At 48.6% G+C, this 22,761-nt stretch overlaps 1 protein-coding gene across 1 annotated transcript in view; it reads right to left on the reverse strand.

Moving 5' to 3' along the window:
• The window catches only part of EFHD2 (EF-hand domain family member D2), a 46,863-nt gene extending 25,543 nt beyond the window's left edge, over window positions 1-21,320 (reverse strand). The window contains exons 1-2 of the mRNA XM_040415565.1: window positions 21,144-21,320; window positions 16,600-16,747 (exon numbers count right to left, since the gene is read on the reverse strand). Of these exons, the coding sequence (XP_040271499.1) occupies window positions 16,600-16,747; window positions 21,144-21,307 (312 nt within the window). The 5' untranslated portion in view covers window positions 21,308-21,320. The remainder of the gene's footprint in view (window positions 1-16,599; window positions 16,748-21,143) is intronic.
• Between the last annotated feature and the right edge of the window lie 1,441 nt (window positions 21,321-22,761).

The following is a 22,761-nucleotide window of genomic DNA, read 5'->3' on the forward strand; positions in this document are numbered from 1 at the left end:
ACCTCGAGCACCAGCGGCTCAATGCCGGGATGTACCTGGTCACCCTGGCACACGCCCGGGGAAGGCATTCCGGGAGGGCACATCATGAGCGGGAGGCATGTGCCCTCCCGGAATGCCGCCGCTTCCGAGAACTGTTCACCAAAAAGCCCAGAACGATGGAGTCCACCGAGATGCCATTGGGCATGGAGTATGCCCCTGCCACTTCTAAGCGGATGGTCGGGCTGCTTAAGGGACTCGGGTTCGGTGTTCGGCGCTTTCTTGGCGCCAATCAACAAGCGTCATACTACTTGCCCCAAGAGGCCATCACAGCCATGCCTACTATTGGCATGGCTGTGATTGGCCAGTGCAGCATGTGACCCAGCCTCTATTTAAGCTGGAGTCACGTAGCGCCGCACGTCACTCTGCTATGATCAGTATTGGGAGAGGTTGCAGCTGCAACGTTAGGGCGAGATTAGGCAGATTAACTCCTCCAAAAGACTTCATTCTGTGATCGATCTGCAGCTGTGGATCATTGAAGTGCTATTATTGACTTGCTCACTTTTTTGAGGCTGCCCAGAGCGTTTTTAGATCACTTTTTTTCTGGGGTGATCGGCGGCCATTTTGTGACTTGTGGTGCGCCAGCACAAGCTATCACCAAGTGTATTTAACCATCGATAGTGTGGTTATTTTGTGCTATATCCTACATCAGCTGCAGGCTGAGCCTGTGTCACCGAAGTGCATTTAACCATCAACAGTCTGGTTATTTTTTGGCCATATACTACATCTGGTGCAGGCTGAGCCTGTGTCACCCAAGTGCATTTAACCATCAACAGTGTGGTTATTTTTTGGCCATATATTACATCAGGGGCAAGTTGAGCCTGTCACCCAGCGCCTAAAAAATAGACCTGACATTTCTATTCAACCAAATCTGTACTGTTTCAGCTGGTCAAGTTATTTGTAGTGACCGTAAAAGCACACTTTTTTTTCTGGGTTGAAAAACCATTCCCAAATTTGCCATTCTCAAAATTGTGGTGAACGGGAACAATGAGGGAAAACATCTAATAAGGGACGCGGACGTGGACATGGTCGTGGTGGTGTTAGTGGACCCTCTGGTGCTGGGAGAGGACGTGGCCGTTCTGCCACAGCCACACGTCCTAGTGAACCAACTACCTCAGGTCCCAGTAGCCAGCAGAATTTACAGCGATATTTGGTGGGGCCCAATGCCGTTCTAAGGATGGTAAGGCCTGAGCAGGTGCAGGCATTAGTCAACTGGGTGGCCGACAGTGGATCCAGCACGTTCACATTATCTCCCACCCAGTCTTCTGCAGAAAGCGCACAGATGGCGCATGAAAACCAAGCCCATCGGTCTGTCACATCACCCCCATGCATATCAGGGAAACTGTCTGAGCCTCAAGTTATGCAGCAGTCTCTTATGCTGTTTGAAGACTCTGCTGCCAGGGTTTCCCAAGGGCATCCACCTAGCCCTTCCCCAGGGGTGGAAGAGATAGAATGCACTAATGCACAACCACTTATTTTTCCTGCTGATGAGGACATGGGAATACCACCTCAGCACGTCTCTGATGATGACGAAACACAGGTGCCAACTGCTGCGTCTTTCTGCAGTGTGCAGACTGAACAGGAGGTCAGGGATCAAGACTGGGTGGAAGACGATGCAGGGGACGATGAGGTCCTAGACCCCACATGGAATGAAGGTCGTGCCACTGACTTTCACAGTTCGGAGGAAGAGGCAGTGGTGAGACCGAGCCAACAGCGTAGCAAAAGAGGGAGCAGTGGGCAAAATCAGAACACCCGCCGCCAAGAGACTCCGCCTGCTACTGACCGCCGCCATCTGGGACCGAGCACCCCAAAGGCAGCTTCAAGGAGTTCCCTGGCATGGCACTTCTTCAAACAATGTGCTGACGACAAGACCCGAGTGGTTTGCACGCTGTGCCATCAGAGCCTGAAGCGAGGCATTAACGTTCTGAACCTTAGCACAACCTGCATGACCAGGCATCTGCATGGAAAGCATGAACTGCAGTGGAGTAAACACCTTAAAAACAAGGAAGTCACTCAGGCTCCCCCTGCTACCTCTTCTGCTGCTGCTGCCTCGGCCTCTTCTGCTGCTGCCGCCGCCTCGGCCTCTTCCTCCGCCTCTGGAGGAACGTTGGCACCTGCCGCCCAGCAAACATGGGATGTACCACCAACACTACCACCTGCGTCACCAAGCATCTCAACCATGTCACACGGCAGCGTTCAGCTCTCCATCTCACAAACATTTGAGAGAAAGCGTAAATTCCCACCTAGCCACCCTCGATCCCTGGCCCTGAATGCCAGCATTTCTAAACTACTGGCCTATGAAATGCTGTCATTTAGGCTGGTGGACACACACAGCTTCAAACAGCTCATGTCACTTGCTGTCCCACAGTATGTTGTTCCCAGCCGCCACTACTTCTCCAAGAGAACCGTGCCTTCCCTGCACAAACAAGTATCCGATAAAATCAAGTGTGCACTGCGCAACGCCATCTGTGGCAAGGTCCACCTAACCACAGATACGTGGACCAGTAAGCACGGCCAGGGACGCTATATCTCCCTAACTGCACACTGGGTAAATGTAGTGGCGGCTGGGCCCCAGGCGGAGAGCTGTTTGGCGCACGTCCTTTTGCTGCCAAGGATCGCAGGGCAACATTCTTTGCCTCCTGTCTCCTCCTCCTCCTACTCAGCTTCCTCCTCCTCCTCTTCTTCCATCTGCTCATCCAGTCAGCCACACACCTTCACCACCAACTTCAGCACAGCACGGGGTAAACGTCAGCAGGCCATTCTGAAACTCATATGTTTGGGGGACAGGCCCCACACCGCACAGGAGTTGTGGCGGGGTATAGAACAACAGACCGACGAGTGGTTGCTGCCGGTGAGCCTCAAACCCGGCCTGGTGGTATGCGATAATGGGCGAAATCTCGTTGCAGCTCTGGGACTAGCCGGTTTGACGCACATCCCTTGCCTGGCGCATGTGCTGAATTTGGTGGTGCAGAAGTACATTCGGAACTACCCCGACATGTCAGAGCTGCTGCATAAAGTGCGGGCCGTCTGTTCACGCTTCCGGCGTTCACACCCTGCCGCTGCTCGCCTGTCTGCGCTACAGCGTAACTTCGGCCTTCCCGCTCACCGCCTCATATGCGACGTACCCACCAGGTGGAACTCCACCTTGCATATGCTGGACAGACTGTGCGAGCAGCAGCAGGCCATAGTGGAGTTTCAGCTGCAGCACGCACGGGTCAGTCGCACTGCGGATCAGACACACTTCACCACCAATGACTGGGCCTCCATGCGAGACCTGTGTGCCCTGTTGCGCTTTTTCGAGTACTCCACCAACATGGCCAGTGGCGATGACGCCGTTATCAGCGTTACAATACCACTTCTATGTCTCCTTGAGAAAACACTTAGGGCGATGATGGAAGAGGAGGTGGCCCAGGAGGAAGAGGGGTCATTTTTAGCACTTTCAGGCCAGTCTCTTCAAAGTGACTCAGAGGGAGGTTTTTTGCAACACCAGAGGCCAGGTACAAATGTGGCCAGACAGGGCCCACTACTGGAGGACGAGGATGAGGAGGAGGTGGAGGAGGATGAGGATGAAGCATGTTCACAGCGGGGTGGCACCCAAAGCAGCTCGGGCCCATCACTGGTGCGTGGCTGGGGGGAAACACAGGACGATGACGATACGCCTCCCACAGAGGACAGCTTGTCCTTACCTCTGGGCAGCCTGGCACACATGAGCGACTACATGCTGCAGTGCCTGCGCAACGACAGCAGAGTTGCCCACATTTTAACGTGTGCGGAATACTGGGTTGCCACCCTGCTGGATCCCCGGTACAAAGACAATGTGCCTACCTTACTTCCTACACTGGAGCGTGATAGGAAGATGCGCGAGTACAAGCGCACGTTGGTAGACGCGCTACTGAGAGCATTCCCAAATGTCACAGGGGAACCAGTGGAAGCCCAAGGCGAAGGCAGAGGAGGAGCAAGAGGTCGCCAACGCAGCTGTGTCACGGCCAGCTCCTCTGAGGGCAGGGTTAGCATGGCAGAGATGTGGAAAAGTTTTGGCACCACGCCACAGCTAAGTGCACCACCACCTGATACGGAACGTGTTAGCAGGAGGCAACATTTCACTAACATGGTGGAACAGTACCTGTGCACACCCCTCCACGTACTGACTGATGGTTCGGCCCCATTCAACTTCTGGGTCTCCAAATTGTCCACGTGGCCAGAGCTAGCCTTTTATGCCTTGGAGGTGCTGGCCTGCCCGGCGGCCAGCGTTTTGTCTGAACGTGTATTCAGCACGGCAGGGGGCGTCATTACAGACAAACGCAGCCGCCTGTCTACAGCCAATGTGGACAAGCTGACGTTCATAAAAATGAACCAGGCATGGATCCCACAGGACCTGTCCATCCCTTGTGCAGATTAGATATTAACTACCTCCCCTTAACAATATATTATTCTACTCCAGGGCACTTCCTCATTCAATACTATTTTTAATTTCATTTTACCATTATATTGCGGGGCAACCCAAAGTTGAATGAACCTCTCCTCTGTCTGGGTGCCGGGGCCTAAATGTGTGACAGTGGCCTGTTCCAGTGGTGGGTGACGTGAAGCCTGATTCCCTCCTATGACATGAAGACTTATTCTGTGCTGACATGAAGCCAGATTCTCTGTTACGCGACCTCTCTCCTCTGCCTGGGCCTAAATATGTGACAGTGGCCTGTTCCAGTGGTGGGTGACGTGAAGCCTGATTCTCTGCTATGACATGAATACAGATTCTGCGCTGACATAAGGCCAGATTCTCTGTTACGGGACCTCTCTCCTCTGCCTGGGTGCCTGGGCCTAAATGTGTGACAGTGGCCTGTTCCAGTGGTGGGTGACGTGAAGCCTGATTCTCTGCTATGACATGAATACAGATTCTGCGCTGACATAAGGCCAGATTCTCTGTTACGGGACCTCTCTCCTCTGCCTGGGTGCCTGGGCCTAAATGTGTGACAGTGGCCTGTTCCAGTGGTGGGTGACGTGAAGCCTGATTCTCTGCTATGACATGAATACAGATTCTGCGCTGACATAAGGCCAGATTCTCTGTTACGGGACCGCTCTCCTCTGTCTGGGTGCCGGGGCCTAAATGTGTGACAGTGGCCTGTTCCAGTGGTGGGTGACGTGAAGCCTGATTCTCTGCTATGACATGAAGACAGATTCTGCGCTGACATAAGGCCAGATTCTCTGTTACGGGACCTCTCTCCTCTGCCTGGGTGCCGGGGCCTAAATGTGTGACAGTGGCCTGTTCCAGTGGTGGGTGACGTGAAGCCTGATTCTCTGCTATGACATGAAGACTGATTCTGCGCTGACATGAAGCCAGATTCTCTGCTATGGCATGAAGAGACTGATTCTCTGCTGACATGAAGCCAGATTCTTTGCTATGGCATGAAGAGACTGATTCTCTGCTGACGTGAAGCCAGATTCTCTGCTATGGGACCTCTGTCCAATTGATATTGGTTCATTTTTATTTTTTTTATTTTAATTTTAATTCATTTCCCTATCCACATTTGTTTGCAGGGGATTTACCTACATGTTGCTGCCTTTTGCAGCCCTCTAGCTCTTTCCTGGGCTGTTCTACAGCCTTTTTATTGCCCAAAAGTTCGGGTCCCCATTGACTTCAATGGGGTTCGGGATGAAGTTCGGATCGGGTTCGGATCCCGAACCCGAACATTTCCGGGAAGTTCGGCCGAACTTCTCGAACCCGAACATCCAGGTGTTCGCTCAACTCTAAGTACTATACATCAGGTACATGCCCTCTTCTGCATGTCTCATGTGACCACGAGTCTTCACTTCGTCATTAACAGACCTCAGAATCACACTTCACTCATCAGTCATGTAGCTAACATCCATACTTCCCAGCAAGCATTGATTGATCTAGATCACAATATTATTGGCCCACTTTAACCACTATACTTTTAAATAATGTTGTAATAACTTAACCACGAGAACCATATTATCTCAAATTTTTGACCGATCCTCTCTTCTGATAGACATATCTTTCTAACCTTATCAAGGTATGTACCCTATTTACTAGCTCTTGCAGTGTTGGCGGCTGTGGGTCAATCCAGTGTTGTGCAATACTTTTCCTAGCTTGGTATAAAATACGCATAATGGCCAGGGTTTTTTTCCCCCATTCCTGGCTGTACTTTAACACATCCTAAAACACATGTTAGTGGTGTAACTTCTATATTTGTTTGAAACACAGTATTTATCAATTTCACAATTTCTATCCAGTATCTCCTAAGTTTTGGACAATTCCACATTAGATGAATTAGGTCTGCATTGTGCCGATTACATCTTGGGCAACAGTCATCAATTCTGTATCCCATCTTTTTTAACAGAACCGGCGTTCTGTATACCCGGTGCATCAAGTACAATTGTGATACCCGCTGTGCTTCGCTCACTGCTATTGTTTGAAAGTTCTGCATTACTTCCTCCCATAAGTCCTCAGTCAGATCTCCATATCAGACTTCCATTTCCCATACAATCCTAATGGCCTATTTTTATTTGCATTTCCATCAGAGTTTTATAGTGGAGAGCTATCACTCCATTTGTGCTCCCCTGTGTTGTGGTGAGGTCTATAATACTATGTTTTGGTGCCTGAACAATACTTTCTTGTTTTTCTTGTGATTGTATTGCATGTCTGAGCTGTAAATAAAGATAAAAGAATCTATGTGGTATATTAAATTCCTGTTGTAGTTGTGAAAATTCCTTTAAGGTATTGTTAGAAAATAAATGAGCCATCCTATTAAGACCGTACCGCTCCCACATCTTCGTTTCTGATACTTTACCTATTTCTTTATACATATAGTTTGGCCATATTGGTGTATATGTTGTATATCCATTTATTTTAGCCATAGACCTGGCTTTCCACCATACTTTGTGTATCACTCCTAATATCTGGTATTGCGTGCCTCTATTATAGAAAGTACCATCCTCTAAGGCTGAGAGCAGACATTGTTTTCCTATAAGGTGTTTCACAATCCTCCCCGTCTTGTTTAGGTTTTCACTGTCTCCCCAACCCCTGATATGTTGTAGTTGGGCCGCAACATAATAAACCCATGGGTCTGGTAGAGCTAATCCCCCATGTGTTTTGGGTCTCTGTAGTGTAGTTAATTTAATGCGTGGGACACCTTGTTTCCATATGAGATCTCTAAAGATCGCATTGACCTTGTAGAAGAACCGGAGTGCGATCCATGTTGGAGCATTGTGAATAAGATACAACAACTGGGGCATGAGAATCATTTTAATAAGGTTGGCTCTACCGATCAGCGTAAGAGGCAGCTTAGTCCACGCTTGCATTTTACTTCTGAACCTTTTAAGTAAAGGTACCAGGTTTAGATCTCCAAATTCTCGTGTGTCAGCAGATATTTTCACCCCTAAGTATTTAAAAGATGTAACGACTTTGAGGTCTGGTGTCACTAGCGGAGTCAAATTCTCTTTGTTAGACAAGGGCATTATGACGGATTTCGACCAATTTATTGTTAAACCAGATAGTTGGCCAAAATCATTTATAACCTTAATAGCCTCCGGATAGGATATATCCCAATCCTCCAAAAATAACAGTAAGTCGTCCGCGTACAGTGCGACTTTTTCAGTAAGATTTTCATATTGGAAGCCTTTTACTAGGCCCGCGATTCTCAGGGCTTCAGCTAGTGGCTCTATTGCCACCACAAATAATAGTGGTGACAAAGGGCACCCCTGCCTAGTCCCCCTATAAATGTGGAATGGGTCTGAGAGGTTGCCATTTACTCTAACTGACGCTCTGGGACTAGCGTATAATAATTGTATCCACTTTATGAACTCAGGGCCAAAGCCCATTTTCTGGAGTACAGACCACAGGTACCGCCATTCCACACTGTCAAATGCTTTGGCCGCATCAAGAGATGCGACCGCCGCATTCGAGGTGTGGACCTGGCGCACTTGGATATTTAAATACAGGCGCCTAATATTCACAGCTGTGGACATATTTGGCATAAAGCCAGCTTGGTCAGTATGTATGAGAGACGTTATTACCGTATTTAGACGATTCGTCAGTACTTTTGCCAATATCTTCACGTCTACTGGAAGCAAAGATATAGGTCTATAAGAGTCTGCTTCTAAAATGTCTTTACCTGGTTTTGGTAGCAATATAATTATGGCCTCATTCATGGATGGTGGTAATCTGCCTGAATCCTTAGCTTCCTCACACACCTCCAACAACTGAGGCAGAAGTATTGAAGCATAAGATTTATATATTTCTACCGGTATCCCATCTTTGCCTGGGGCTTTATTATTGGACATATCACTTAGGGCTAATTCCATTTCTTTTATTGTTATAGGCCCATCAAGCATGCTCCTTTGTTCTTCTGAGAGGGTATTCAAATGTAGCGGGTGTAGGAACCCCTGTAAATCCTCATCTGATGCACACATCTTGACCTCATATAAAGAAGAGTAAAATGAGTGCCTGATTCTGAGTATATGCTCTGGAGATGCGTGTTCCCCTCCCTATCTCTAAGGGCTGCTATGTATGTTGTTTGTTGGGCTTTAGAGATTATTGCTAACAATCTGCCTGCCTTTTCTCCTTCTTCATAGTAGGATTGTTTCTGAAAAAAAACTTTTATTTTGTGCAGTTAGTAATAGATTGTCATTCAGTTTTTGCTGTGCCTCCCGCCATCTCTTTTCCATTGTCACATCCGGAGAGACAATGTACTCCGCTTCTGTTGCTTCTACCTCTGCTATTAATTTATGTACGGTAAACATTTTTTTTTTTTTTTTTTTTTTTTTTTATGTCAGCTATCAATAACCCTCTTAAGAAAGCTTTCATCGTATCCCATACTATCAATTTGGGGGCTGATGAATTATTAAGTATAAAAAATTCTTTGAATTTCTCCCCAATTCCACCAATATCTGGAGGTATATGCAACCAGTATGGGTTGAATTTCCATATCTTATTGCCCTTTTGTTGGAAAGGCAGAAAGTCAGCCGTGGCCAATACTGGAGAATGATCCGAGATCCTGCGTGGTAGATACTCCACCTCTTGGATTAATTTACCAAATGGAGGGACTCCTCCCCCAGTGGATTGTGAACTCACACTCATCCTGTCCATATCACCATGTATTACAGTATTGAAATCTCCCAATAATAAAACTGGAACCTCTGGTAGGTACGTTACAAAACCCAGGACAGTTCTAAGCACATTAGGGGAGTACAGAGGTGGCACATATATACCTATTATAACGTATTGAATATGGTACAATGTAAACATATAAATCTCCCTTCTGCATCTATTTTTTGGGATAGGCACTCAAATGGTATATTCCTGTGGATGAGGACGCTCACTCCTCTCGCATATGTAGAATAGGTAGCATGGAAACAGTGCCGATATTAAGGATTTTGACAGTTATCGGTATCGGCATCTATTTTGCCGATAACGTATTGGGAACACAGTACGCGCTGCTCTCAGCGCTCTCTGTGTTCACTCAGCAGCACAGGGGAGAAGGAAGCAGTGTCTCCTCCCCCTGTGCCGCTGCTGCCGCCAATTAGAGGAGAGAGGACAAAAGAAGGGGAGGGGCTGTGGCCACCGCTCCACCAATAAAGATAAGTCTCTCATTAATTCATATACAGGAGGCGGGAGCTGGCTGCAGAATCACATAGCCGGCTCCCGACCTCTATGAGCGGTAGCTGCGATCTGTGGTAGTCAACCCCTTAGGTGCCGCGGATCACAGCTACCACTCATAGAGGTCGGGAGCCGGCTATGTGATTCTGCAGCCAGCTCCCGCCTCCTGTATATGAATTAATGAGAGATTTCTCTTCATTGGTGGCGCAGTGCGCCCCCCCAAGCCCCCCAGTATTAATCATTGGTGGCGCAGTGCGCCCCCCACCCCCGTCCCAGTATTAAAAACGTTGGTGGCGCAGTGCGCCCCCCCCACCAATTTTGTCTAAAAAACTTTAAAACTAACCTGTCATTCATCTCACAAAGGTGCCCAAGGGGATGCTCTTGTCTTCCAGATGCCGCCCGCACCCGCCGCCGTTCGTGCCCAGCTCCTCCTTTGCTGTCATCAGCGCCGCCTCAGAATCCTTTGCTACGCCTCCGGCTCTCCCTCACTCCCCCCTCCTTCTCTAACATCCCGCGCGTGCGCACAGGCCTGTGCCTGATGCGCCCGTGCGGACTTCTCCGTTCAGCTTCATAGAGCGAAGTGCGCATGCGCTCAACCTCCCGATGACCTGAACACTGGCGCCAGCCTGTCAGAGGCCTGTGCGCACGCGGGATGTTAGAGAAGAAGGAGGGGGGAGTGAGGGAGAGCCGGAGGCGTAGCAAAGGATTCTGAGGCAGCGCTGATGACAGCAAAGGAGGAGCTGGGCACGAACGGCGGCGGGTGCGGGCGGCATCTGGAAGACAAGAGCATCCCCTTGGGCACCTTTGTGAGATGAATGACAGGTTAGTTTTAACGTTTTTTAGACAAAATTAGCCTTCAGATTTCGCTTATAAGACCACATTAGGAATCGGTAGAGCTCCATGAACATAAACATATTTTTAAATGGGGGGGTAAAAAACTGGTGACAGAATCCCTTTAATGGTAAGATCTGGCATTTCTCTGGCTTTTCTCAGGAGAATGTCCCGGTCTTTGTAGTGTAGTATTTTCATTAATACTGGTCTTGGGGGTGCGCCTGAGGGTAATGGGCGAGTCGGAACCCTATGGGCTCTTTCTACTGCAAATAGTGATGTCAGCGCCACCTCCCCAAATTTTTCTTTTTAACCAGCTCTCGAAAAAGTCCGTAGGATTAGCCCCTTCGGTTTTTTCGGGCACTCCTACCAATCTGATATTGTTGCGGCGTGACCGATTTTCTAGGTCATCCTGTTTAGCCGCAATAACGTCTAGACGCCGCGCGTATTCTTTAAAATCTCGTTTCATGGGTGGTATGGCATCTTCCACTGTTCCCACCCGTTCTTCCAAAGCTGAGGTGCGCTATAGTTACATCCTCTTTTATGGCTCCCACTTGTACAGTGAGGGTATTCAGAGATTTGCTGCACTTTGATATAACATGCATAACATCTCTCAGGGTTGGTTCATCAGAGTCAGAGTCCTGCACCCCTGTTTCAATATCATCTTCTTCTGCCTGCAGGGCACAATATCTGTTAGATTTAGTAATGTGCGCCCCTGCAGCTTCATCGTCTGCCTGCTCTTCCTCTGGCAATTGCACTTGCCTCTTGTGTGCTGAGCCATCAGCATCCTGGCATACTTTTCCAGCCTTGCCGCTGTCTCCCTCTGCACCTCCACCATGCGGCCCTGCCGGCCTGGAGTTGCCACTCCGCCATCTTGGATTTCTCTCTCCCCGCTTTTGGTGTCTTTTTTCAGCTTCATGGCCGCGATTTTTCGGCCCTGCTGTGCACCGGAGAGGTCGTTAGTGGCCCAGAGGTAGGTTGAGAGCTGTTGGATCGCTTTATTTGCCCGCTTTCAGGATGAAATAGCCGATGATGCAGAGGAGCTCAGCAGCCGTGCGTCCACTCACATGCCTTGCTTAGCTCTGCCCCAATTTTGCGGAACAGGTGCAGACCCATTCATGTTCAATGGGGCCGAAATGTGCTCTCCGCATTCTGCTTTGGTATAGGGCAGCAGTCAGCAACCTTCGGCACTCCAGATGTGTTGAAACTACGACTCCCAGCATGCTCCATTCACTTTTATGGGAGTCCTGAAAATAGCTAAGCAAGTGTGCATGCTGGGAGTCGTAGTTTCACCACAGCTGGAGTGCCGAAGGTTGCTGATCCCTGGTATAGGGAGTTCGAGTTTTTTCTTCTAAATCCAGAGCTCCTAAACTGCACAGACACCACGTTAAAGGGGTTTGGCCACTTAAGAATATTTCCAATGTTTCTGTAAAGAAGGCTCCACATGTCTACTGCCTATGTAAACTGTGCAGCGCCACGGCTGCCCTGCCCATGGTAACCAAAATGGTGGCGGTCATCCATGGCTACATTCTCTTCTGCGCCTGAACTGGTCCAGTCCCTGCACAGAAGACGATGCAGTCATGTGAGTAAACCACATGACCACCACCATTTTGCTTACCATGGATAAGAAAGCCAAGGTCCTTTCAGTGACAACATTTTGTCCACTAGGGGGAGCCTTCTGAAATCTGATTAGTTTGATTTATACACAGTATGCAGTAGGCTTCCTCAATCTCATGATTGCTTGGAAACACACATCGTTACAATAATTACCACAAAGGTTTCCTACGGCTGGCAGAGCATGCTGGGAGTTGTAGTTTTGCACCAGCTGGAGAGCCGCAGGTTGGGAGCCACTGCTCTAGTCCATCAGTAGATAGACACATACATGCTGCAGACAATCACGGCTCCTTAGTGTCCACAGTCACCTTACTAGGGACAGGCGTGATGAAGGAATCAATGACTGGAGAAGCCTCATGCGTATTTCATATGGTTCGGATCTGGATTTCTAGCATAACTTCGGGCGCTGGGAGTGATGTCCCCTGAAGCCTTGTCTTTGACATCTCCCGGGACTCCTGCACAGGGGGTTCCCTTACGTCCCAACAGCAGCACAACTGGGGTATTACTGCCCCTGTGGACAATCAGGACAGGTGGAACTTTTATTAATTAACTCAAAATAAAGTGATCATTAACCAATAGGCCCCTATAAAGACCTCCCCCAACACACACACTGTGCGATTTTATTTTCTGTCCTGCGGACAGAAGGGACAGGTGCGTGGTCTCTTGGAGACCAATTTCTCTATTTGTATTCCTGCAGTTCAGCTGCGAGGGCCGGAGTGCGGTCCTCTGGCTACGATCCCCTTTGCCGCAGGCCGTCCGTTCCTGGTATCAGACAGGCCAAGGTTACCGGCGTTCTGCAGTGAGGGTTTTTTTTCTAACCTGCCTGCGCCCCTGCCCTCCGCAGTCCTGCGTCTTCCTCTTGTGGCGGCACGGGGATCAGTGAACTGCCGAACTTCCGGTCCAGCTCCCGACCAGAAGTATTGTGATAAACTTAAACTTATTATCTTATTTTCCGGACAGAAAACCAGTAGTTTTTTTTATACATTACTCTACTCTCTCCTGTAAAGATTTTTCTTTGCTACTTTACTCGGTGCAAGACGCTCTGAGGTCAGAGGGGGTGGAGGTTTTTTTTCTCCTCCCCTCTCGGCTAATTAAGAAGCGCTTTCCCTTCAGCTGTCTCTTCTTGTTTTGAGAGTTTTCTGTTGCCTTTGTGCTGACACAGTTGAGTTCACGCACGTTTCTGACCTGACGCTACCTAGGGAGAAGAAGTCGAGCCTTTGACCCTCTTTCCCCCCCCCCCCGGCTTTCTTACTCCTGTAGGCGGACGTCTCCGCCATTTCAAAAAAAAAATTGGGAACTCAGGATTTCGGACCAGTGGCTCCTCCAAGTTGTAAGAGAAGGGTACAGAATACGTTTTTTAGCTCCTCCTCCTTCAAGGTTCGTGAGGACCTCACTCCTCTCTCCTGCAAAACAGGCATGCTTAGAACAATCCATCCTTCTTTACCTACAAAAGGAAGTGTTGGAGGAAGTGCCCTCTGCAGAGAGGGGGGCCGGAGTGTATTCCCCAATGTTTCTTGTAACCAAGCCGGACGGGAGCTGGCGAATGATAATAGACCTCCGTCATCTAAACCGTTTTATAATCCCAAAGCGGTTCAGGATGGAGACCATTCGCTCAGTCATAGAAGCTCTGCAACCAGGGGACCTCATGGTCACCATAGACCTAAAAGATGCATATCTTCATGTACCCGTTCATCCAGATCACAGATGATACCTACGGATTGCTGTCCCTCTCAGGGGCACTGTCAGACATTTTCAGTTTGCTGTCCTGCCCTTTAGAATCTCTTCTGCCCCCCACACCTTCACAAAGGTTGTGGTTGCTATAGTGGCAGCCTTGAGGCTAGAGGGTTTAGAGATTATTCCTTACCTAGACGACTGACTACTAAAAGCCGCATCTCTAGATGTGTTGCAGAACCATCTTCATCAGGCTCTTACTTTTCTCCAGCATTTAGGCTGGATGATAAATTGGGAGAAATCCGAAATTCTACTGGCAACATCAAGAAGATTCTTGGGGTTCATAATAGACTCCTCCCGGATGACTCTCTCCCTCACTCCGGAGAGACGCCAGAAAGTAATCAGAGCCGCAGAGTTTCTAATGGTTCCCTGTGTGGTTTCCATCAGAAACTTAATGAAGATGTTGGGCCACATGTCAACAACTGTAGAGGCAGTCCCTTGGGCCCTCGCACACTTGCACCCTCTTCAGTCAGAAGTGTTGGGCCTGTGGAACTGCAACCCAACTAGGTTAGACAAGAAATGCTCCCTGTCTCCTCGGGTATGCCGCTCCCTCAGGTGGTGGAAGCAGCTGAAAGATGGGAGGTCCTTGATTTCACCCAGGAAATCAAGGATCATGTTGACCAAAGATGCATCCCTTCTAGGTTGGGGAGCCCATCTGGAAGAAGTTCCAGCACAGGGTACTTGGACTCTCCAAATGTTATGAAACTTAAGAGAATTAAGAGTGGTCAGGTTGATGCTCCTACACTTCGCGCCTCAAGTCCAGGGCAAGGCAGTGAGAGTTTGCTCGGACAATATGACGACAGTATTCTACATAAAAAGACAGGGAGGAACGAGATCTCAACGTCCCCTCCAGGAAGTGGGATGGATCCTGTCTTGGGCAGAAAAGAACCTTACCCACCTGGCCACAGTTCACTTCAGAGGAACTCTCAATGTGGTGGCGGATCGCCTAAGTCGAAATCTTCCGGTGCCAGGCGAGTGGTCCCTAAGCCAAGAAGTCTTCCATCAGATTACGCAACGGTGGGAAATGCCAGAGATCGATCTTATGGCGACAAAGTTCAAGGCCAAAGTGGGCAGATTCTGCTCCCTATACAGGGAGGACAATCCTTGGGCGGTGGATGCTCTGTCCATTCTGTGGAGGTTCAGGCTGGCCTATATATTCCCTCCAGTTTCCATGATACCAACAGTATTGATGAAACTCAGGCAAGACCTCAGTGATCGCCATAATACCTTTCTGGCCGAAGAGGTCTTGGTTCACCCAGCTCATGCAGATGAGCCAGGGACAATATTGGAAGCTTCCCCTGAGGCAGGACCTAGCACATCTGGCAGGTCCTAGCACATCTGGTGCTGCCTAGACTCGAAGAGTCTCAACCTGACAGCCTGGAGTTTGATCGCCCCCTTCTAGAGTCTAGAGGGTTGTCTGCAAGGGTCCTGATGACTTTATCCCATTCTAGATCTAGTATCTACCAACAAAGACTATTCTAAGATCTGAAGGACTTTTTGGCAGTGGTGTGCCCTAAATGAGGTGCCCCCATTGTATCCCCCTATTTCCTCCGTTCTTCAGTTCCTACAGGATGGATTAGACAAGGGTCTCAAACCTTCAACCTTAAGGGTGCATACCTCAGCTTTGTCTGCAGTTTTGGGCAAACCTTTTTCTCAGGACCCTTTAATCAAAAGGTTCCCTAAAGATCCAAAAGACTGCATCCTGAGCCCTATACCTCATTGGGATCTGTCAGTTGTGCTCAGGGGGTTATGCTCTCCCCCCTTTGAGTATCTTCAGAGCGTGGATTGAAAGTTCTTGTCTTGGAAGACCTGTTTTTTGCTTGCCATTACTTCAGCAAAGAGAATCAGAGAATTGCAGGCCTTGGCTGCTGTGGAGCCTTATACTTATTTTTTCCGGATAGAGTCGTTCTGCGGTTTCTTCCTACCTTTGTGCCTAAGGTACCTCTTTCCACAATTTAAACCAGGTTATTTCTTTACCTGTTTTTTATCCATCACCAGTGTCGGAAGAAGAGCAGGTCCTTCAGACCCTAGATGTTTCCAGAAGTCTGAAAATATACCTAGAAAGAACTAAAGACTTTCGAAGATCCGAGAATTTTTTCATTCTTTTTACTGGAAGAAACAGAGGTCTTAAAGCTTCTAAACCGACATTAAGCCGTTAGATCAAAGAAGCCATCAAAGTAGCTTTTGTCGCTTAGGGATTGGCGCTCCCTGCTTTTGTGCACGCTCATTCTACCCAAGCGGTAGCTGCCTCTGCGGCTGAGAGGAGCCTAGTACCGTTGGAGCACATCTGTGCTGCTGCCTCATGGAGTTCCCACGCTACATTTGTAAGCCATTATAGGCTTGACACTTAAGGAGTTCAGAACACACCGCCTTTGGCAGGTCTGTCCTGAATTTAGTCCAGCTGGAAGACCCTCCCTGCTAGGTTCTCTTCTTGCCAAGTCCCCAGTTGTGCTGCTGTTGGAACGTAAGGGAATCGTTAATTTCTAACGATAATTTGTTTTCCCTTAGTCCTAACAGCAGTACACTTATTTCCCTCCCTCAAATTTTAGTTTTTTTTACTTAACAGTCGCACGGTGTGTGTGTTGGGGGAGGTCTTTATAGGGGCCTATTGGTTAATGATCACTTTATTTTGAGTTAATTAATAAAAGTTCCACCTGTTCTGATTGTCCACAGGGGCAGTAATACCCCAGTTGTGCTGCTATTAGGAAAATCGTTAGAAATTGCCGATTATCAGTGTGATTTCAGCAGGAACACTGCCGCCGCAGGCTCTCACTCACCTCCCTGAAGCTCAGTTTTCCATCAAAATCTTCATCTACTTCTTTAATCATGTCCTTAAGGCCCAGGTGGGTCTGTGGAGCTCCAAGCTTCTCCATCATCCGCTTCAGCTCCATCAGATCTATGAAGCCATCCTTTCCCGCGTCGTATCTAGCAAGATGAGAAATTCTCATTCAGGATTCACTAGTTTACTGTCTATACAAATTTACCCAAACTGGCAATAATAGCAGGGGACAGGGAGCAAAAAAAAACAAAACTGCTTATGCTATTCATGAGGCCAGCGCTAACACTGCTTTTCCTCCACTCTCCTGCCTCCTAATCCTAAAACTGGGGGGAAGGCTAAGCTAGTTTATGAGTCTGTTGTATTTATGGGATGAGCCCCCAAAACCCACACTCAAGAGTCCCCTTCATTCCCATCATCAGAAAAGCCAGTGAGCGGGGTAAGTATAACCCATATAAGGGGCTCGGGCATTGGGGGGGGGGGGGGGACATGTTTTACACATTGGATAATAACCCCTTTAAAAGGTGCAGATGCAGGAGATTTGGGGTTTTGTTCCAGATTCCGAATTTTCCTTGAAACTCAATGGGGGAAATCTGCAATAAATCCACAACCAACCTGCAGCAAAATATGACAGGCAAATGTCATATTGAGGTCCATCCATGTTCCATTTTCAGTGCGAAATCTGCGGCCAAAATGTCTCATGTGAACACTGTGCAATGGGAAGCTGACAATCTCCTCTGTGTAGAGAAGGCATCTACAACGCAAACAGTATGGGATGCGGTGGTCTGTACATGGGCACTGCTGCACGCCGCTATAATGATTTCCCTAATTCATAGCTGGCAGTAGGAAAAGCCCCTGTAGTAAGTCATGCCCATCGGGTGCTGCTGCTAGGAGACAAGGCTGTTCCTAGCAGAATAGAAATCCATTGCAGTGCCTTAAAGAAATAAAAAAAAAAAAGATGAATGATCGCGTATTTTTCTGCTATTTGCTCTCCCCCAACACTCGGCTCATCCAATTTTTCTATTTTTGACTGTGCTGCTCAAGACCCATAATCATCATGTTCAGGATAATTGTTCCAGATGACACAAGTGACTTCTCTGCTGCAGACATGGGGGGTGGGTCTCAGACTTTTGGGACCTTTTTGATATTCTTTATATTTTCAGTAGGGATGGCGGCAACACTGGTTCTTATAATAAATAGCTACTGCAGAACCTCTTTATTAGGAGTAGGGGGGAGCTACCTGTTCATCACTCACTGATTGGAATATATAGGTATATTATGAGGTTCTGAGGTGCCCTACTCACAAAATGTTTCTGTAAAATAGAATAACCACATACGTTGTTTTTTTTAAGCTACATGTGAGGGTTTTTATGACTTTCTTTTTCGGGCATTTGTCCCACGCACAGTGTCTTACCACAAGTGTTTACTTCATAGTGGAGAAGAAGGATATGTCAAAATGCCTGAAAAAAAAAAAAAAAACACCAAAAAGGCCAGCATGCTAATGAAAAAAAGCAAAAATGACAAAACAAATAATCTCAAAAAAATGTTTGTGTTCCGAGTTTCGTATTTCACTTAGCTAACATCTGGAGCTGGTGTTTTACCCAACAAAAAAAGCTGCAAAAAATTAAAAATAAAACACAAATGGAAGAAAAAATACCACCAAAAACCTATGTGTGAAAGCACCCTTATGAGCGACTGCAGCTGTGGAGGCGTATATATTATCAGGTCCTGCAGCAGCGAAAGTGTATATTACCAGGTTCTGTGGTATCTGAAGCGTGTATGATGAGGTTTTGCAGCAGGTGGCATGTGTATTATGGTGTTCTGCAGTGGCGGAGGCGTGCAACATCAGGTCCTGCGTCAGCGGAGGCGTGCAACATCAGGTCCTGCGTCAGCGGAGGCGTGCAACATCAGGTCCTGCGTCAGCGGAGGCGTGCAACATCAGGTCCTGCGTCAGCGGAGGCGTGCAACATCAGGTCCTGCGTCAGCGGAGGCGTGCAACATCAGGTCCTGCGTCAGCGGAGGCGTGCAACATCAGGTCCTGCGTCAGCGGAGGCGTGCAACATCAGGTCCTGCGTCAGCGGAGGCGTGCAACACCAGGTCCTGCGTCAGCGGAGGAGTGCAACATCAGGTCCTGCGTCAGCGGAGGCGTGCAACAACAGGTCCTGCGTCAGCGGAGGCGTGCAACATCAGGTCCTGCGTCAGCGGAGGCGTGCAACATCAGGTCCTGCGTCAGCGGAGGCGTGCAACATTAGGTCCTGCGTCAGCGGAGGCGTGCAACATCAGGTCCTGCGTCAGCGGAGGCGTGCAACATCAGGTCCTGCGTCAGCGGAGGCGTGCAACATCAGGTCCTGCGTCAGCGGAGGCGTGCAACATCAGGTCCTGCGTCAGCGGAGGCGTGCAACATCAGGTCCTGCGTCAGCGGAGGCGTGCAACACCAGGTCCTGCGTCAGCGGAGGCGTGCAACACCAGGTCTGGCGGCAGCGGAGGCGTGCAACACCAGGTCTGGCGGCAGCGGAGGCGTGAAACATCAGGTCCTGCGTCAGCGGAGGCGTGCAACATCAGGTCCTGCGTCAGCGGAGGCGTGCAACATCAGGTCCTGCGTCAGCGGAGGCGTGCAACATCAGGTCCTGCGTCAGCGGAGGCGTGCAACACAAGGTCCTGCGTCAGCGGAGGCGTGCAACATCAGGTCCTGCGTCAGCGGAGGCGTGCAACATCAGGTCCTGCGTCAGCGGAGGCGTGTAACACCAGGTCCGGCGGCAGCAGAGGTGTATATTATCAGGTTCTGCAGTATCTGAAGCGTGTATAATGAGGTTTTGCAGCAACCGAGATGTGTATTATGATGTTCTGCAGCAGCTGAGGCGTGTACTATAAGGTCCTGCAGTAGGAGAGGCGTGTGCCATCAGATCCTGCGGCAACGGAGGTGTATATTATCAGGTTCTGCGCTATCTGAAGTGTGTATGATGAGGTTTTGCAGCAGCTGAGGTGTGTGTATTATCTGGTTCTGCAGCGGTGGGGGTGTAGATCATCAGGTTCTGCAATATCAGAAACGTGTATGATGAGGTTCTGTGGCAGCGGGCTGAGGAGTATACTATCAGGGTCTGCAGCAGCTGAGACTTTATGTTCTACAGCAGAAGTATATATTATTAGGTTCTGCAGTATCTGAAGTGTGTATGATGATGTTCTGCAGCAGCAGAGGTGTGTACCATTAGGTCCTGCAGCAACGTAAGCATATATTATCAGGTCCAGCAGCAACAGATGCGTATATTATCTGGTTCTGCAGCAGCGTAGGTGTATATGATCAGGTTCTGTGGTATCTAAAGCGTGTATGATGAGGTTCTTCAGCAGCTGAGGTGTGCATTATCAGGTTCTGCAGCAGCTGAGGTGTATAGTATCAAGTTCTGCAGCAACTGAGGTGCGTATTAGGAGGTTCTGCAGCAGCTGAGGTGTCTGTCATGAGGTTCTGCAGCAGCTGCTTTGTTCCCATATCCTGACTACACATCCCCACGTCTCCCTGAGAAGAAGCGGCATCCTGGGGGGTGCACCTGCCTGCAGCGGTCAGATGCTGTACACACGGCGGCCAGCCGCTCTCCTCCACGACCTGTTGCTGCGATGCATTTGATCGGCTGCCAGGCGCCTACTACAAGCGCATCGTGGGCTCGCATTTAATGGAGAGACTCCGTCTGTTTACTAGAGCATCGCTGGAAGGTGAAGAGCAGCATCATAATGACACATGACACTTCCCGGGGACGGACCCCCCCCCCCTCCCCCAATAAGCCACATTATGGTTAACCCTTTCCTGGGAAAGAAGGATTTAATGCCCTCATTATCCGCATCATGACAAGTGCCCCCACTGTGACTATTACTCAATGAAAAGCCATTTTCTACTCCCAGCCCAGCCCCCACCCCGCACGGCCATAATGCCATTAACCCATTAGCTGAGAGAGGAGTAAAGCCAAACCGGATGGAGGGGTGAGGGGGCAATGCTGTTACTATCCTAGTGGGAGGAGAGCATCACGTCCTGGGCACAAGAGCTGGCAATCATTGCTGCAAATGCAATAGTGGGGTTAGTAAGGTAAGGATCTCCAGCTGCTGCAAAACTACAACTCCCAGCATGCCTGACAGGCTGGCTTACAACAGCTGTAGACGCACAAAATGAAGGGCGACAAGTAGGGAAATGTGTCCATGTGGGGTGTTTAGAGGACCCATCCATTAACAATATGAAGCGGTGAAGAGGGCCAATGGGGCCCCCACATAAACCAGCCAATCAGGGGCCACGGTTCATATTTCCTGCCCTATTTAAAAGAAGAAAGCAAGGCACTGATTGGTCGCTTTGGACCCTAAATGTCCATCCAGCGTGTATGTGCCCATTACACACAGATGTAGCAGAGCTGAGTTGGTCACTGAGCACTCCTCGCGCGCTGCCTGTAGTTTTGCATAGGACTGCACGTACGCCAAGCGCTTACTGGAGACACAAGTTAAGCTCCATCTGCATCAGAGACTGGTGATGGGCACCGGGGTCACTGCCCCAGCACTCCGGGCACTCACCGCCTGAACATCCCCTCCATGTCCTTGATCTGCTTTCTGCTGAACTCCTTGAACTCGGTGTGAGGGTTGAAGACCCTCATGTGCGGCGGCTCCCGCTCCGCCTCAGCCGGGTCCTCCATCCGCAGGCGCCGGTTCAGCCTGGAGGCCAGCTCGTCCTCAGCCATCGTGTCCCTTCCCCGGCTGCAGCAGCTGCCACCTGTCCCCCTCACATGAGAAGATGCAGCCGGCACTGGTCATGTGACCGCTCCCCCATGTAATGCTGCCCCTGATTGGAGGCGAGAGAGGGAGGGGCGGGGACTGGTCCAGAGAGACGGAGAGGAGGAGGATGCTGAAGGCAGAGGAGCGAGCAGTCACTGGAGCCTGCGCCTCATGACAGTGGTCTCCTGCTCGCTGCAGAATACTGCGGCTCCTGATGCTGAGCCTCCACTATAATACACATATAGTACTACTCCAGCAGTATACTCATCAAATACTACGCTACACTGCTTCACCAATATCATCATATCATACTTCTCTATACTACTGCACCAGTATACTGAATACTAAGCATCACTATTACACCAATATAATCATATAATACTACACTACTACACCAATATAATCATATAATACTACACTACTACACCAATATAATCATATAATACTACATTACTGCACCAATATAATCATATAATACTACTACACCAGTATACTTAATACTAAGCATCACTACTACACCAATATAATCATATAATACTTCTCTATACTACTGCACCAGTATACTGAATACTAAGCATCACTACTACACCAATATAATCATATAATACTTCTCTATACTACTGCACCAGTATACTGAATACTAAGCATCACTACTAAACCAATATAATCATATAATACTACGCTACACTGCTTCACCAATATAATCATATACAGTGGGATGCGAAAGTTTGGGCAACCTTGTTAATCGTCATGATTTTCCTGTATAAATCGTTGGTTGTTACGATAAAATATGTCAGTTAAATATATCATATAGGAGACACACACAGTGATATTTGAGAAGTGAAATGAAGTTTATTGGATTTACAGAAAGTGTGCTATAATTGTTTAAACAAAATTAGGCAGGTGCATAAATTTGGGCACTGTTGTCATTTTATTGATTCCAAAACCTTTAGAACTAATTATTGGAACTTAAATTGGCTTGGTAAGCTCAGTGACCCCTGACCTACATACACAGGTGAATCCAATTATGAGAAAGGGTATTTAAGGGGGTCAATTGTAAGTTTCCCTCCTCTTTTAATTTTCTCTGAAGAGTAGCAACATGGGGGTCTCAAAACAACTCTCAAATGACCTGAAGACAAAGATTGTTCACGATCATGGTTTAGGGGAAGGATACAGAAAGCTGTCTCAGAGATTTCAGCTGTCTGTTTCCACAGTTAGGAACATATTGAGGAAATGGAAGACCACAGGCTCAGTTCAAGTTAAGGCTCGAAGTGGCAGACCAAGAAAAATCTCGGATAGACAGAAGCGACGAATGGTGAGAACAGTCAGAGTCAACCCACAGACCAGCACCAAAGACCTACAACATCATCTTGCTGCAGATGGAGTCACTGTGCACCGTTTAACCATTCGGCGCACTTTA

The sequence above is a fragment of the Bufo bufo genome, chromosome 1 (assembly GCF_905171765.1).
Source record: "Bufo bufo chromosome 1, aBufBuf1.1, whole genome shotgun sequence".
In the NCBI taxonomy this organism is placed as follows: Eukaryota; Metazoa; Chordata; class Amphibia; order Anura; family Bufonidae; genus Bufo; species Bufo bufo.